Below are 16250 nucleotides of genomic sequence, written 5' to 3'. Positions count from 1 at the left end.
ATCAATATGAAAACATTTCTCCCTGACCCAAATATTGTTTCAATATCTGCTTGATATTCTAGACAGGAATTAAAGGAACCAAAAGCAGATCAAGATGTGTGCAGAGGTTATTAAAAGTTTGCAAGCTTGTGTTTTCTTTGACAGAGGACATTTAATAATGGAAACTCCTGTAGTTTGTGCAATAAGAAGACAATTTGAATTAAAATTATTGTTTTTACTACTGGCTTAAGGATAAAGAAGTCATTGATTTTGACTTAAATGTAACATTTTAACAGTCTTTCACCTGGGGGCCCTGGAGGACCACGAGGGCCTTGTGTCCCAATCCCTGGACTGCCCTTCTCTCCCCTTTCTCCTGGGAGACCTGTACAAAGAGAGACAGGGATCTGTTAGAGCATGCAAACCCATCTGAAGAAGCTGGATCCTTGTATTCTCTTTCCATGTGATTTAACTTATTCCACACCTTTATGAAACCATTAGGGAAGAATTAAAAGATCTGGATGGTGTTAATAACATATTCTGACAGGTCTGATGTGGCTGATATGTCAGTGGGAGCTATAGCAGAAGGGAATAGCTTATTTAAGAGAATGACAACTTAAATTGCAATTGTTTTCTCACACAGATCTATCAGAATCTATCTATAGTATCTTTCTTTCTTTAAGAAGTCAGCATCGGAATTGAAACAGTAAGTGGTTAGCGTTCCAATTGATTCAATTAACCTCTACTGGCAAATGCTGTAACTACACCGAAAAACACCTTGAAATGAATGGGAATAATACGATTTCCTTGAAACATGGTTCATTTGTCCAAACTGTTGTTTCTAAGGGTCTCTTTTTGCCCCACAGGCAGTCTGATCTTCATCACTTCTGAACAACACTGACAATCTAAAAGAGAACTTCTGAATAAGATTCCTCATTATAGGCCCCATGTTAACATAAACAGACAAATATCCCCCCTATGTTATCCCTCATTAGCTGCTCTGTTTTGCTCTGACTACATCATAACCATGCTCTGCATGTTCCTGCTTGATATCTGAATGTTTGAGTGTACGGATCCCTGAGAGAAGCAGTAATGATGGTGAAATATCTCATGCTGAAACCTCAGGCTGTGTGTCAGAGCTCTTCTAATTGAGGACAGGAGACTAAGCAGTGTGGACACTCACTCATGATAAAGACTCTGGCTGAGAGTTGCTCTTGGCAGGAAGGTCATGCAGATCTAATGCAATTTGTGTACAGTCGTATTCAGGGGAAAAAAAAAGTTCCAGATTTTTTATTTGTTTCTAGTCACCTAAAAAAATGCTTTGGATCAACTTAAAAAATACTCTCTTTTGTCAGAGCCAAATTTATTAGTTTTTCTCAAATTAAATTTATTGTTTGGTTCAAACCTTGATTTAATATTTATCAAAAATATTTATTATCTAAGTATACGTTGTTGTTGTTTTTTTAATAAAGACCATACCATACTTAATGAATATATTTTCTTTAGACATAAGCAAAAATGTTTAATGCAGGTCAGTAAAACAATTTTAGAAGTTTTTCAAATTTATTTCAAGATAAAAAAAAACATAAAAGCAAAATTAGCGCATTTTGAGAGTATAATTTTCACTTACGATAAAAATAAAAAATGTGTTGTTATCTACAGTAGGGCCAGATTTACTAAACAGGGCAAATTAGTGTTAGAGCGCAATTCCATAAAAGTGCCAATGAGAGGGGAAAATTCTGCATGTGATTTACTGACAATGCACACATTAAAGAGAACAGACGCAGCCAGATCATTTCCATAATGACCAGCGCAATCTACCAAGAAGAGTGCAAATTACCACCTCCTTTAAGACTCAGGGTTTTTTTTCTTGCACTTTAAAAGATACTGGCGCAAATACAAATATTTTGATAAGCACAAATGTTAGTAAATCGCGTTGCATGATACATTTTAATACTCTTCTTCCATAAATTTTGCATCTCAAAGGGCAATTCCTACAATTCAAAAAGGTCATGGTCAAAAATAACTGTGTCCCCTCTTTAATAAATCCTGACAGTACTATTGTAATGCCAAAAGACAGTTTGCTCAAGCTGTTTGTAAATCTGGCCCCTAATGTTTAATTTATGTTGGCTTTTTAAAATATGCATCATATTTACTCTAATGTTAAAAAAAAAATTAAAAAAAAACTCACTAAAGTGTTCTGCACATCAACACTTTTAAACAAACTGGTCGTTTCACTTTTTCAGTGCAGTGTGGGTCTTGTGGTTGCTTAAGAAATTGTCAACCTCAATTCAACTGTTGCATACTAAAGAGACTAAAACATTTGCAGTGCTTTGCGGCATCTTTGAAGTAGCTGTTCTTGGCTTACGAACATCACTCCACCCCCCCCCCCCCCCCACCACCACCACCAAAAAAAAGAGTTAGTAGTTCACATATTGTTTATGATGACGGTTGGTATTGAGGTTAGCCAGGGATGTCAGCCAAGATGGTAACAAAATTTATCATGGATGGGGTCAGAGAGGTATTACTAATGTTCAGTATTATTATAGCTACAAGATCTCTGCTTAACCTTAAGCTGCAGGGGCAGCATTTCTATCCAACAACTAATCATCCTTCATACTATGAATACTATACTAGCCCAGAACCCACAGTGCATTTTGTTTATGCATCAAATACCCTACTGACATACTAATTTTGCTATTAGCTGCTATTATTTCACAAACTTAGCTACTACTTTTCCACAATTTAATCTTCAGAACTTCTGTTTTAACCTTCCCCCAACAATTTAATGCCTACTAATTCAAAACATGTTTGTATTGTTGTATTCAGCAGTGTACAGTATCTAGTGACACAGTAGGTTATTATCACATGTAAAAATGTTTACCTCTCTCTCCTGGACGGCCATTTTGCCCACTGGCTCCAGGGAATCCTGGTCTCCCAGGAGGACCCTGCTCTCCCTGTGGCCCCGGAGGTCCCAGTCGACCAGGCTCACCCGGTGGACCTGGTACTGTTCGTACCGAAACAGACTGACTGGGAATTTGGTTCAGAACAGAGTTGTAGCGAGACAAGTGACCTGAGGGGGAGGGAGAAAAAAAATTCATTTAGTGGGTCAGCGGCGGTAAGACGACTTCCTGTGAGTCATGAAGATCGTCAAGTCACATAGTATATGTACACAAAATATACTCACTCTGAATTAGCTGTTCACAAACTTGTCGCGCTATGGCACGGACAGTGGCCTGAGACTGCATATTACCCTTCAAGAACAAACAGCATGGGATTCAGATGGGCATGTACAGTATCACAGTTTAGTCATTTTAAGTTAAATATTATAATCATTTCAAACCTTGTGAAAGTTATGAACTAGGAGAGCTACAAAAAAGAAACTGTAGTGTCAAATTAGTCAGATTTGCCAGAGCACAAGCAGAGAACTTGAATTTATACAGAATGATGTATTCTGTTTCCTCTATGCTGGGCACATAAAAAGAGAGAGCCGCAAAAACTGAGACAATCAATAAAAAGACAACATATTCTGTTTGCTCTCAAAGTCTGGACAGTTTCCTGAGGATGAGCTTTAGGGTGGTGAATTCTGACTCAGATATACCAGATTTAGAGTGTTTCAAACATTAAGAACAACACCAAATGAATGTGTTCTTTCTAATAGGTCATTATCTGATAAATAGATAATAATTATATATATATATATATATATATATATATATATATATATATATATATATATATATATATATATATATATATATATATATATATATATATATATAATACACACTGTATAGACAGATAGATGGACAGGAGGACAAAATGTGGTCGCACAGACCATTCACAGTCCACCTAATGCAAATCTCTTACAAAATGCAAAGAGCTGGAGAAAAGCGACCGTTCCATTGTGATTTTGGCTGATTTCTTCTGCTACACAAATTCAGAGTCAGTTTTTTTAATCAGTCTGCCAAAAACAACAAAATAAAATGCTGCAAGAATGAAAGCTCCTGAGGAAGAACTAGAGTAGTCTCAAACTTTGGATTTTATATTAGTGCATATTTAACTTGATATTAAAGACTAGTATTTTAAACAGAGCAACTACTTTGTTACTTGCCATACTACAGGAAATAACAATTTGTAATAAGTAAATAAGTAAATGAATAAATGAACTATTTTGACAACACAGTGCATTTTGTGTGTTAATTAAGTTTCCAATCCACTAACACCACTGTTAACACCTTAAAAGCAAGCATACAACATGTATTAAGACCACAAGCTGCCACTTTAGCTGCTTTAAATGGAGGCTTAGAGCCTGTGCAACATGGGTGTTTAATTCACCCAATTTAACACTCTCCACACACCCTTTGTGTGGTGGCCGGTACCACAGCAGTGGAGAAATCAGAACCACAAATATATTGTTGTGTGGAAGCACTGGACCAAGTCTAACTGTGAGGCTTGATAGACAGCTTTAGCTGTACCTGTGCTACTTCCAATGCTCCTGCAGCGACTGAATTAAAACAACCAAGTATTTAGACAGAGTGCAAAAAAGCAAAGGGGCTATAATTCAGCACTGCTGGTGTGATTTTTATCAAGAGGCCTGTCAGCAAGCCTCTTAATCCTGCCACTGATAAACCGCCATTATGTGCACCACCCAAGTGCCACATGCCTCCACCCTAAGCTAAACTCCATGACAGTTTAGATGCAGATTGGAGACTCACTCTCTCTCCTCGTTCGCCTTTGGCGCCTGGAGGCCCCTGCAAAAATAGAAAAAGCAAGTGAAGACAAACATTTCAGAATTCACCGATTGGAGAAGGAAAAGACCAAAAAGCAACACAAAGACATTAATGACTGTTTGGAGAGGGGGATTTGAATGTGAGAGCGGACCAAATCGATCACGGAAGAAACGCATGAGCCAAAAACATAAAATTGATGCGTCACTGACCTAATGTGTTGGAAAACAGACTGGGATTTGTGGCCAGAGCGCCGTGGCTGCTAAACCATTCTGATATCATAACATCTGGGTAAAAATGAGATGTAATCCTGAGACAGACTCATTGGAGGCTCACTGGGACTCATCGTGAGGATATGTGGTTGTTGTGCCAGACTGTGTGAGAATATGATCATAGTTTATTCAAAGTACTTCATGTAATTTCACACATCGGAGCACGAGGTTATGGCTCTATATCTATATTGTAGTAGAATTAACAAAGCCCTGCTCTTCTATAAACTGGGCCACAATTGGTCATAAACTTGTCATCTTACTGACAATCTCTCTTCCAGGGCTTATAAAAAGAAAGACGTACAGGTTTCAAATCAGTGTTGAGAGGTTACACTGCAATCAATCCCTGCAGATGTTCCTCAACAACTGTGCTGGAGCATATGGTTCTACTTTACAAATCTACGAGAACAAATGCAAGGTAATAGAGCTCCAACTTATATAGGTGTCACTCAGCAGGAAACTCATAGAGACTGACGTTAATTCAGAATCCCTCGTGCTTCTAATATACAATTGGGAAAATTTCAGTCAAAGGCTATGTGCAAACAATACCCAAGATTTCTCATTTTGTAGGTCAAAACTCTAGTCATGTGGAGCTGTCTGCTCCAGCATTCATAACTGATTTTTAGGCATGAATAAAGTGACTCTTCATGATAAAAACTGTAGGTGGATTTCTAGCTTCAACACACGTGGACTTTCAAAGCAGAAATCATCCTGCTGAATAGATAAGGCTAGTTAGTGCAGGTTTGGTGTTACTCTAGCTTGAGAATTTCCAGTCCTACTCTCCTGGAGGACTACTATCCTGCAGAGCTGATCTCAAACACCCCTGAACCAGGTAATGCTGAAACTTCCAGGCAAATGTGCTGAAGCAGGTTGGAGATAAACTCAGCAGGACACTGGTCCTTCAGGAGCAGAACTGGACACCTCTGGTCTAGCTGGAGGACCATTATAATCATTCTGTTTACCAGCAAAACTTGGTTGGCCAACGTCTTTCTGGCAAATATGGTTAAGTAAGACCAAGTTTAATAGTAAGGATTGCTCTGTTGGCACCACAGCGATGGTAAAAGTTGTAAATTGGCATAAAAAGCTCTTGTGTTTGCCCTGGACCAGTGGGCCATCCTTATTGTTGAGCCTTGCCAAGAGAAGCCTAATGAGAACATCAGCACATCACCACCAAACCATGCTGTTTTTTAATCAGGTACATTCAGTATCAGTTGAGTGGGGAACCAAAGGACCAATTTGCTTTATGACCTCAAAATATTTTTAATTCTGGTCTCTTTTTTTTCAGCTTTGGTGGTCTGGTACCTCAGTGAGAATAATGCTGGAGTCTGACACTAAAGAGAATGAGTCAGAAGTAGGACAGTCTGCCAGAATTCAGTGTTCCTTCAACTAAACAAGAACTCCACAAAACCACATTCATAGAACTGCAGGGACACAGACTTAATTATCAGCTGATGCAATGACTTGCAGTCTACAATATTTTGGTTTTAGTTTATTCAATATGACTGTAATGCAATACTCACAGGTGTCCCCTGTTCACCCATTTGCCCTGGAGATCCACTTGGTCCTGGAGCCCCAGGAGCTCCAGGGCTTCCCTAAAATGAGATATTGAGAGGACAAAAGGTTCATGACCGAGTCTCAGAAAGACTCAAAGAGTGATTTTATCATGTTATATACCATTGGTCCTGGAGGTCCTTGTCTTCCCTGGGGTCCATCCTTACCCAGTAGGCCCTAAAACGAAAGAATATTGATGACCACAATGCTTTGTTTAAAATAAAAAACTATGATATATCAATATAAATACAGCATCTTCTTTTAGCACATTTGTATGAAACCGTAAAAGTCCCAATTCTCATAAGGGAATCTAAGAAACAGTAAGCAGAAATGAAGATAACACATTATGAAGTGCCAGTACTTCCTGCACAGCTTTTCTTTAGCAAAATAAATCATTACCCAAGTTGTGAATGTGAGTTTGTATTTCAAAATAAATGTGATGAAATAAAAACTGTAAAATAATGTTGTTGCGGGCTGCACGCAAAAACAAACACAGCGAGAGAAGTCTAGTCTGATTCACAAACAAATGACTCAAAAAAGACAAACTCACAATTTACCTGTTTAAAACGGCCTGATGAACCTCACTGAATCTATCGGTGACTCACTAAATGAACAGCATGTGTTCAACTCTGGCTGACCTCTGTACACTGGCAGCATTAACTTTTTTTGGAACAGTTCAACAGTCAACGATTCCAATGCAAAAGACCAGATACACAAATGCTAACAGCAAAGGAACAGAACAGGTGGAAATGTGTTTTAACTGGAACATCCATTCCACTACTGTTTTATTGTAGAATACTGGAATGCACCTGAAGTACCTCAGTAGGGGATAGAGACTCAACAACAACAACTTAATGTCAGATCTGTCTGCACAAATTATATAATACGGTTCTGGCTGATTCCTTTTAGCCAGTGATCCAACTGAGTTTAAGTGTTCTTCCACTGAACATGCCTCATTGCCCTAAATATCTGGCTCTTTTGGGAAACAGGCCAATGGAGGGAAGGGAAAACAATGTAACATTTAAATCGCCTCAAGTTTAACATACTTTTGGAGTACCACACTTCTGAATAGTTCGGGTGCACGCAACATATGCAATCCCATATGAGTGCCTGAGGTCACAGAAGTTTTTCTCTCACAGAAGCTATGTGTGTGTTGAGGTGGATAAGAACCTCCCTCTAGAAGGAGACATGGTGGAAGCATGCTATTAACACCTCTTTGCTTTGTGCTCATATTCAATGAGGCCAAACACACCATTTATTCACTGCAACAATGACATTCCAGAACTAGAACTACATATAAATTGATGGCAATGCTGAATTTCAGACTTCTAGCATTTAGTTTCACATGATCCTTCAGAAATCATTCTAACATGCTGATTTGATGCTCAGCTAACATTTCATATTATCCTCAATATTCAAAATGGTAGTGGAAACCATCATCTTAAAATAATCAAGATGTATTCACCAGTTTTTCACCAAGTTAAATTATTTAATCATTTCAACAATACACTTTAATTAGAATCATAAATGAAACTTATCAACTCTTTTTTTCTGCATTCATATCAGAGACCTTATTAAAAATATTTGTGATATTCACATAACTGCTTAATTTTATTGCCAGCAAATTCAGAATATATTGTGTATATTTAATATATTGCCCGTCCCAGTTTAGTGTAAATCTAGAAATGTCACATCTTTGCACCATGCTTTGTACAGTTTTATTCCAGTGTCTCCATGAAATCTGTTTGCAAGTGAAAATCCCCAAAATACTGAATAATTTCTTCAGCACTTCATTGTGTGCCACTTACAGGCAAGACAACCAGTTAGTTAACCTTGGAACTGTAATAATATTCTCTTACAAATGCTCTGTTTAGAGATTATCATAAGTCCAAAGCCAAACATCTGCTTTCTTTGTTAAACTGTCATAGTGAGTTACTGTGTATGAAACCACAGCTGATCTATCCCTCAACATGCTTTAAATCAGCTCAGTAAACAGCAGTGTGGTCTGAAACACCTCCATTTGTGCTCCTTGTTTTTCTTTTCGGATGCAAAATGACAGATTTAGTCAAACATTTCCACTCAGGCTGCTCATTACTAAACAGAGATGGCGAACTTGCACTTTCTCACCAAGACATTAACATTTAATTAAACCACACGGCTTTGGGAATGGTAATCGAATAACCACCTCATGCATATTTTTCAGTTCACAAAATGAGTCTAGTGTTCCTTTTTTCAATCTTAATCTGTATAGGCTACATATGTATATGCGATTCCGCTCTTTTATGAATAACAATATTAAACATCTCCCTATCTGTGACAACACATGCAGCACAAAACACCTAGACTAGGAGGCAATTATATTTCACATGTTACATGTGAGCTGATACTAAAATCATTTTAAGGATCTGTGAATCACATGTGCGTGATTCCGAAATGTCAAGTAAGGCTTTGTTCACAAGTTGCTTAATTTGGTTTGGAGACGAGGAACAAAATCAATAACAAAAACAAACACGTTACACGCTTATTATGACAGTCTAGCGGGACAGATCTGATTAGTTCAGGTTGTGGTGTTATTGACTAGCAGTCCTGTAAATTGAATCTGTGAGTCAGGGCCTCCTTCAGCGTAATCAGATGTGTTCAGACACAGAAGAACACCAACAGTAAGCTTCATTTGATGAGCTGCCCATGTGGAATTGTTCTTACATTGCATGACTGAAAGTGCGTTTACTTAATAATATCAGTTAGGCCATCAAAGTTAACTCATGCATTAAATCATTAATTATGAATTAATTATTCAAAAAAACAGTGGTCTAAAAATGAATGCATTAATGCAAAATTAACGCAAATTAACAATTTATGCCCCCTGACCCGTATGTAAATTCCGTAGTAAGTAATTTTCCCTCCAGTGGAAGTTTGAAGTACCACTAAAATGCAAGGTGTGTTTTTGCAAATTCTGCAGGGGATCATCCCACCTCCCATGGCAAGAATTGTTCATGCAGGATGGAGTGCAAAAAATGGAAAAGTACACGGGGGTTTCCATATGCACTTTTAACAGATGCTAAAAACATTGAGATGTGGCTGAATGTATCTGTATGACTGTTTAAAATAAACTATTACAATTATTTTAATACAATACAATAAGATAAAAATTCAAATAAAATCACAAACAATTATCGTAATTGACTGAATGCTTTAAAATGTAATCTACAAAAAAAATTACTTTCAATTAATAAATAAAACAAAGAATTACACTGAAAATGTACACAATTTTAATGGTAAAAGACAGTCAAAATCTTACGGTAAAAACCTCTTCATTGGTTACTGATTAGTAACCGATTTGCAGTGAAAACCCATAAATTGACATTTCTCAGAATTCTCTGGTTTTTCATCAAAAGAACTTTCTTCTTAGATTTTTCTTATTAGTTATGTACATAACTATGTAGCATTTTATTTTCCATCTTATGTTATGAATTTAGATTTAGATTTAGATGTTTAGATTTAATTTTAGTTTTGACGATGGTTGTATTTGTGCACCAGCTATAAAACAATTACCGAAACTGATTAACAACTCTGAATATTACATAAAGTCATTTGTAATGGTATAACTTCCTCAGCTTATCTGATATCATCATAAAGAACTAACAATAAAGTTTGAATTGAGTTTATGAAAAACGCTTACTCTCTGTCCTGGAGGTCCATCTCGGCCTGGTCCTCCACTGGCACCTGGTACACCCTGAAAGTAAATAAACAAGACAGCATAATCAATGACTGACATAGCTGTTTACAAAATGTGTGGCCTTTGCAGGGTAATAAATGTTCAGCCCTATTGTTTCACGTGGCCATTGGCATACACAGAATGTCTTCCATTCTCACTGGCTACGATATTGACATTATCAAAGTGCTCAATCTCAAGGCTGAGGAGTGTGACAGTTTGTGTGGTCTGAGTCATTATGATTTGAAGAGCTGCTCTGCTATATCTAACATAAAAAGAACAAACTGTAGCCTAGTCCTTGAAGATCAGGGCATCCAAACGACTGAGTGTTTTTGTACCCACAATCAAAAATCAATTCCAGTCCATTGACTTACATGGTATGGAACCCACTGACTTTCATTGTGAGGGCAAAAACATTTGAAAGAAACATTTTTAAAATATCTTATTTTGTGTCTCACAGAACTAACAAAGTCATATAGATTTGGAAGGGTAAGAAGAACTATATTTTTGAGTAAACTATTCTTTAAAGCACTAAATTCACATGAAACACCAGGACTGTGACACAGTTTGAAATGTGTACTACAGAAGTCACTGCTTCCATCTCATCGATTAGCATTTTCCACTTCTCATTTATGTAAAGTTAAGCATTTCTCTGCTTTTTATGGCTGTCACCACTTGCATCGCTCTTTTAACAATCCCATAATCCCCTGCAAAAACCTGCCGCTCAGTTTCTACAGAGCATCAACTGAAAATGCATGCACATCTCCAGGTGACCAAGTACAAATATGTTAATTTAGATGAAACCATCTTCATAATGATATGATATTTTATCCTTTCAGTTACAAAACTACTAATCAAGAAGTTCAACTCAACATCACCCCATATATCAGCACCACACATACACTAAAATGGGCTTTGTTTCATCACAAGTGGACTCGTAATTCTGAAACTGTGTGTGAGGGCACCCATAACAGTATTATATATGGGGCTCTCAGCGCCAGCGGCAGATACAGACCAGGAAAGAGATGCGGCACATGATATGGAGGACTTGCAACCAGCAGCCAATGAATATAATTCACAGGCTGACAGGATAGATTAGCCCTGAGTGAGAACTATGGGCGTCTCTGCTGCAGTACGGCAAAGACCACATCCTCCTTACTTCCAACATAACTCTGAAAGAACTCAATACCGGCTGCTAATGGAAGTGAGTGTGTGGATGGCCCCTCTGCTTAAAGGAGGATATCCATCTCAAGCCTAGACATCTATACTGGAAGACTGAGGAACGTATGGGTGTGTGTGTTTGTACTTCGACCACTGGAAAAGCCAGGATGTTCTTTTCGTCACCCTGGCAAACTCTAGGGGATTTTTCCTGAGTGGTTGTCATTGGCTTCACATCAAACAGCTATTCCTCAACAAATGGAACTGTCACTGTGAATGTTTTAGAAGCCTTTTGGTGACACTTTCAGCAGAAATCTAAAAACCAGCAGTTGGTTGTCACAGAAAAGGGAGAATTTTAACAAGCTTGTGAAAGAGGCTTTAGAAGCATAAAAGTCTAAGACATCTGCTTGAGGCAAAACTATGAATTCCATCCTGCCTGCTTAGAATTGTCTTTTGAGTTAAGGCACATTGGATTCTCCCTCAAATAAAATCTTAATATGATAATTTTCATGTCAAAATGCTTTATTTTATGTAGAGGTGTGTGGTGGACTGAAATGAGTAGGAAGAGAAGCTGGGTTTGATTTTCCAATGGTCGGTAAGATTTTTAAATGTTTTTGAAAGAAGTCTCTTAAGTTATTTGATCAGTAATACAGCAAAAATAGTAATATTGTGTTAAATTCAGAAATCATACTATTATGCTGAAATGGAGCTCAACCTTATTATTTTTTATTAGCAGTGTTGAAAACCGTTGTGCTGCTTGATAAACCATGATTTCTTTTTTAAGATTATTTGATGAATAGAAAATCCCATTCAACTTTAACATTCCACTCTCTCCTAGCCTAATTTGATCTTAAACGGCTTGACACCAAGTCAGGGAAACAGCTCAACCTCATTTTGTGAAACCTCTGCACATTTATGATAATTTCTTTATCATAATTTTTTTCCCCCACCACATTCAAGCAGGTTTGGGTTACCCCACTGCTTTAAAACTGCACTAAACACCTCCCATTCATTGTAAAAACACATAAACAAATTGTTTTCAACCAGGTATCATATTTTCTTACACCGAATAACTAGCTGGATGAGAACCAATCAGGTTTCAAAAGTGGCCATTTGGATGAGACTGCATTAATGCCAGTCACTGAATCCTTGCGGATTGTGAAAGTTCTAATTTTTCTGTCTCTAACTGCTGTTTTGACACTGTCAATCATCAGATCCCTCTATCCACCCTCTCAACACTGGGTAACAAAGAACCTCTATTCTTCACTGGTTTGAATCCTATACCTCTTAGGTCTTTCAGGGTTGCCTGGAGGGGGGTTCCCTCAGGGTCGTTCCTCAAGGATCAGTTCTTGGACCCCTTCTCTTCTCCATATACACTACAGCACTGGGAACTACCATATAGGCACATGGATTCTCCTACCATTGCTATGCTGATGACACACAGCTTTATTTATTTATTTATTTTATTTCAATGAGATGATCCAAAGATAACTGCATGGATCCCAGACTGTCTGGCAGGTGATCTCGGCATTGATGAAAGAATATCACCTCCAGCTCAACTTAGCAAATACAGACCTTCTCGTTTTCCCTGGCACTCCAGCTGTACAGCACAATTACTCCATCCAGCTAGGTTCACAAACAATTATCTAATCAAATTTGGTCAGAAATCTTGGGGTAATCTTTCATGACCAGCTGTCCTTCAAAGACAGTATGATCATGTAGGTTTGCATTGCACAATATCAGGTAGATCAGGTCCTTCCTAACGGAGCATGCTGCACAACTTCTTGTCCAGGCCCTTGTCACTTCTAGGACGGACTATTCCAATGCTCTTCCAGCTGGACTTCCATCAAATGCAAACAAACCTCGACAAAGGATTCAGAGCCAGCAGCACAACTAATCTTCAATGAGCTTAAGAGAGCCCATGTCACACCTCTCTTTATCTATCATCACTGGCTACTGGTTGTGGCTTAGATCAAGTTCAAGCCACGGGCTCCACACCCTTCAACCTCCACACAGTCTTAAGGCTATTTTATACTCCTGTGTCAGACATACTGTACGCCGTTACTTTTTTTATAGTTACAGCCAAATTTTCAGTTGAAAAATGAACACAAGAACTAAGTCATTTCTAATAAACCTCATAATTCCTCCTGCTGCCTTAAAACTTCTACAATTTCTCTCTACCCGCTAACAAGTGAGTTTCAAACTAAGTTTAGGAAGGTTTAGTAATTCATAAAGGCACTAGTTGATTCTATTAGGCTGCCAACTGAAGGACACAATCTGTTTGTACAAACCTGATTCCAAAAATGTTGGGACACTGTACAAATTATGAGTAAAAAGGAATGAAATAATTACCAAATCTCATAAACTTATATTTTATTCACAATAGAATATAGATAACATATCAAATGTTGAAAGTGAGACATTTTGAAATGTCATGCCAAATATTGGCTCATTTTGGATTTCATAAGAGCTACACATTCAAAAAAAAGTTGGGACAGGTAGCAATAAGAGGCCGGAAAAGTTAAATGTACATATAAGGAACAGCTGGAGGACCAATTTGCAAATTATTAGGTCAATTGGCAACATGATTGGGTATAAAAAGAGTCTCTCAGAGTGGCAGTGTCTCTCAGAAGTCAAGATGGGCAGAGGATCACCAATTCCCCCCAATGCTGCGGCGAAAAATAGTGGAGCAATATCAGAAAGGAGTTTCTCAGAGAAAAAATTGCCAAAGAGTTTGAAGTTATCATCATCTACAGTGCATAATATCATCCAAAGATTCAGAGAATCTGGAACAATCTCTGTGCATAAGGGTCAAGGCTGGAAAACCATACTGGATGCCTGTGATCTTCGGGCCCTTAGACGGCACTGCATCACATACAGAAATGCTACTGTAATGGAAATCACAACATGGGCTCAGGAATACTTCCAGAATACCACTGTCGGTGAACACAATCCACCGTGCCATTCGCCGTTGCCGGCTAAAATTCTATTTTTGTTAATAGAAGCCATATCTAAACATGATTCAGAAGTATTTGATTTTTTTTTGGGCTAAGGCTCATTTAAAATGGACTGTGGCAAAGTTGGAAAACTGTTCTGTGGTCAGACGAATCAAAATTTGAAGTTCTTTTTGGAAAACTGGGACGCCATGTCATCCGGACTAAAGAGGACAAGGACAACCCAAGTTGTTATCAGCGCTCAGTTCAGAAGCCTGCATCTCTGATTGTATGGGGTTGCATGAGTGCATGTGGCATGGGCAGCTTACACACCTGGAAAGGCACCATCAATGCTGAAAGGTATATCCAAGTTCTAGAACAACATATGCTCCCATCCAGACATATGCTCCCTCTTTCAGGGAAGACCTTGCATTTTCCAACATGACAATGCCAGACCACATACTGCATCAATTACAACATCATGGCTGCGTAGAAGAAGGATCTGGGTACTGAAATGGCCAGCCTGCAGTCCAGATCTTTCACCCATAGAAAACATTTGGGGCATCATAAAGAGGAAGATGCGACAAAGAAGACCTAAGACAGTTGAGCAACTAGAAGCCTGTATTAGACAAGAATGGGACAACATTCCTATTCCTAAACTTGAGCAACTTGTCTCCTCAGTCCCCAGACGTTTGCAGACTGTTATAAAAAGAAGAGGGAATGCCACACAGTGGTAAACATAGCCTTGTCCCAGCTTTTTTGAGATGTGTTGATGCCATAAAATATAAAATCAATTTATTTTTCCCTTAAAATGATACATTTCATAAACATTTGGTATGTCATCTATGTTGTATTCTGAATAAAATATTGAAATTTGAAACTTCCACATCATTGCATTCTGTTTTTATTCACAATTTGTACAGTGTCCCAACTTTTTTGGAATCGGGTTTGTATTAATCGATTTACATTAAACAATTTCCTTAAATTCAGGATAAGTAGCACATACAGACACACATGAACAACTTATCACTCAAAAGCTACACACACACAGACACTCATGGGACTGTGATAATTATAACTCTCTGACAGAAGAGATGAGGTTAGCTAATGAGAGACCGTGTGGGTGTTATGAAGCTGTAGTGACGTGCTGATGAGATAGACGGGCGATATATTTTCCCTTACCTGAGGACCTGGCACACCTGTTTCACCCTTCTCTCCTTTTTCTCCTGGAGCCCCCTGAGTAGAGAGGAATTGAAAAAGAATAGGCAACATTAATAAAAAGAATTAAACAAACTTTGCATAAAAATCCAATATTCAGCTTACCGGTGGCCCCTGAATGGACAGTCCATTCGCCCCCTGAGGACCCGGTGGCCCCTGCGGTCCTGGAGGTCCGATCTCACCAGGTGGCCCTTGAGGCCCTTAAACATAAAGTTAGGACATTATCTTAGCAAATGTAGCCTCATTATAAAATCATCATGGTTTCATTGCCGGGTTTAATTTCCTCAATATAATTACGTAACGTTTCAGGCCTACCACCAGCCGGGCTGCTGAAACAAAGTGTGAATGCCCTGCAGTCTCCCTCCATCAGGAATGCAATAATCAAGGAAGCAAAAGACACTCGTCACAGTCTAGCTTGTGACAAACTTCTTAGCAGCGGTCATTTGGACCGAGTTTACATAAAACTTTGGAGTGTGAAATGAAATTATGTCTCCCACAGCATGGCTTTATTTGGACAGAAGCATGATGTATTCTGTGAATGGACACACACACATCTGGAGGGACTTTACTGTAGAGGAAACTACAGTTGGACAGAGAGACACAAATAAACAAAGCGAGCTCTCTGAAAATCCAGAGCGAGGGTGAGATTTACTCACTTGTATGCTCCAAAAACAACACAGAGGCACATGCATTGTGTGTATTT

At 38.4% G+C, this 16250-nt stretch overlaps 1 protein-coding gene across 6 annotated transcripts in view; it reads right to left on the bottom strand.

Moving 5' to 3' along the window:
• The window catches only part of col14a1a (collagen, type XIV, alpha 1a), a 115525-nt gene that overhangs the window by 5286 nt on the left and 93989 nt on the right, over nucleotides 1-16250 (bottom strand). For 5 of the 6 annotated variants that reach the window (XM_042740700.1, XM_042740701.1, XM_042740703.1 and 2 more), the window contains 10 exons: nucleotides 15863-15907; nucleotides 15653-15748; nucleotides 15512-15565; nucleotides 10206-10259; nucleotides 6650-6703; nucleotides 6496-6567; nucleotides 4695-4730; nucleotides 3164-3230; nucleotides 2861-3049; nucleotides 284-361 (listed from right to left, as the gene is read on the bottom strand). In XM_042740700.1, the coding sequence (XP_042596634.1) occupies nucleotides 284-361; nucleotides 2861-3049; nucleotides 3164-3230; nucleotides 4695-4730; nucleotides 6496-6567; nucleotides 6650-6703; nucleotides 10206-10259; nucleotides 15512-15565; nucleotides 15653-15748; nucleotides 15863-15907 (745 nt within the window). The remainder of the gene's footprint in view (nucleotides 1-283; nucleotides 362-2860; nucleotides 3050-3163; nucleotides 3231-4694; nucleotides 4731-6495; nucleotides 6568-6649; nucleotides 6704-10205; nucleotides 10260-15511; nucleotides 15566-15652; nucleotides 15749-15862; nucleotides 15908-16250) is intronic. The other variant, XM_042740702.1, reaches the window with a different exon arrangement.

This window comes from Cyprinus carpio, chromosome B16, assembly GCF_018340385.1.
Source record: "Cyprinus carpio isolate SPL01 chromosome B16, ASM1834038v1, whole genome shotgun sequence".
NCBI classification, from domain to species: Eukaryota; Metazoa; Chordata; class Actinopteri; order Cypriniformes; family Cyprinidae; genus Cyprinus; species Cyprinus carpio.
This window is presented reverse-complemented; position numbering and strand designations above follow the sequence as displayed.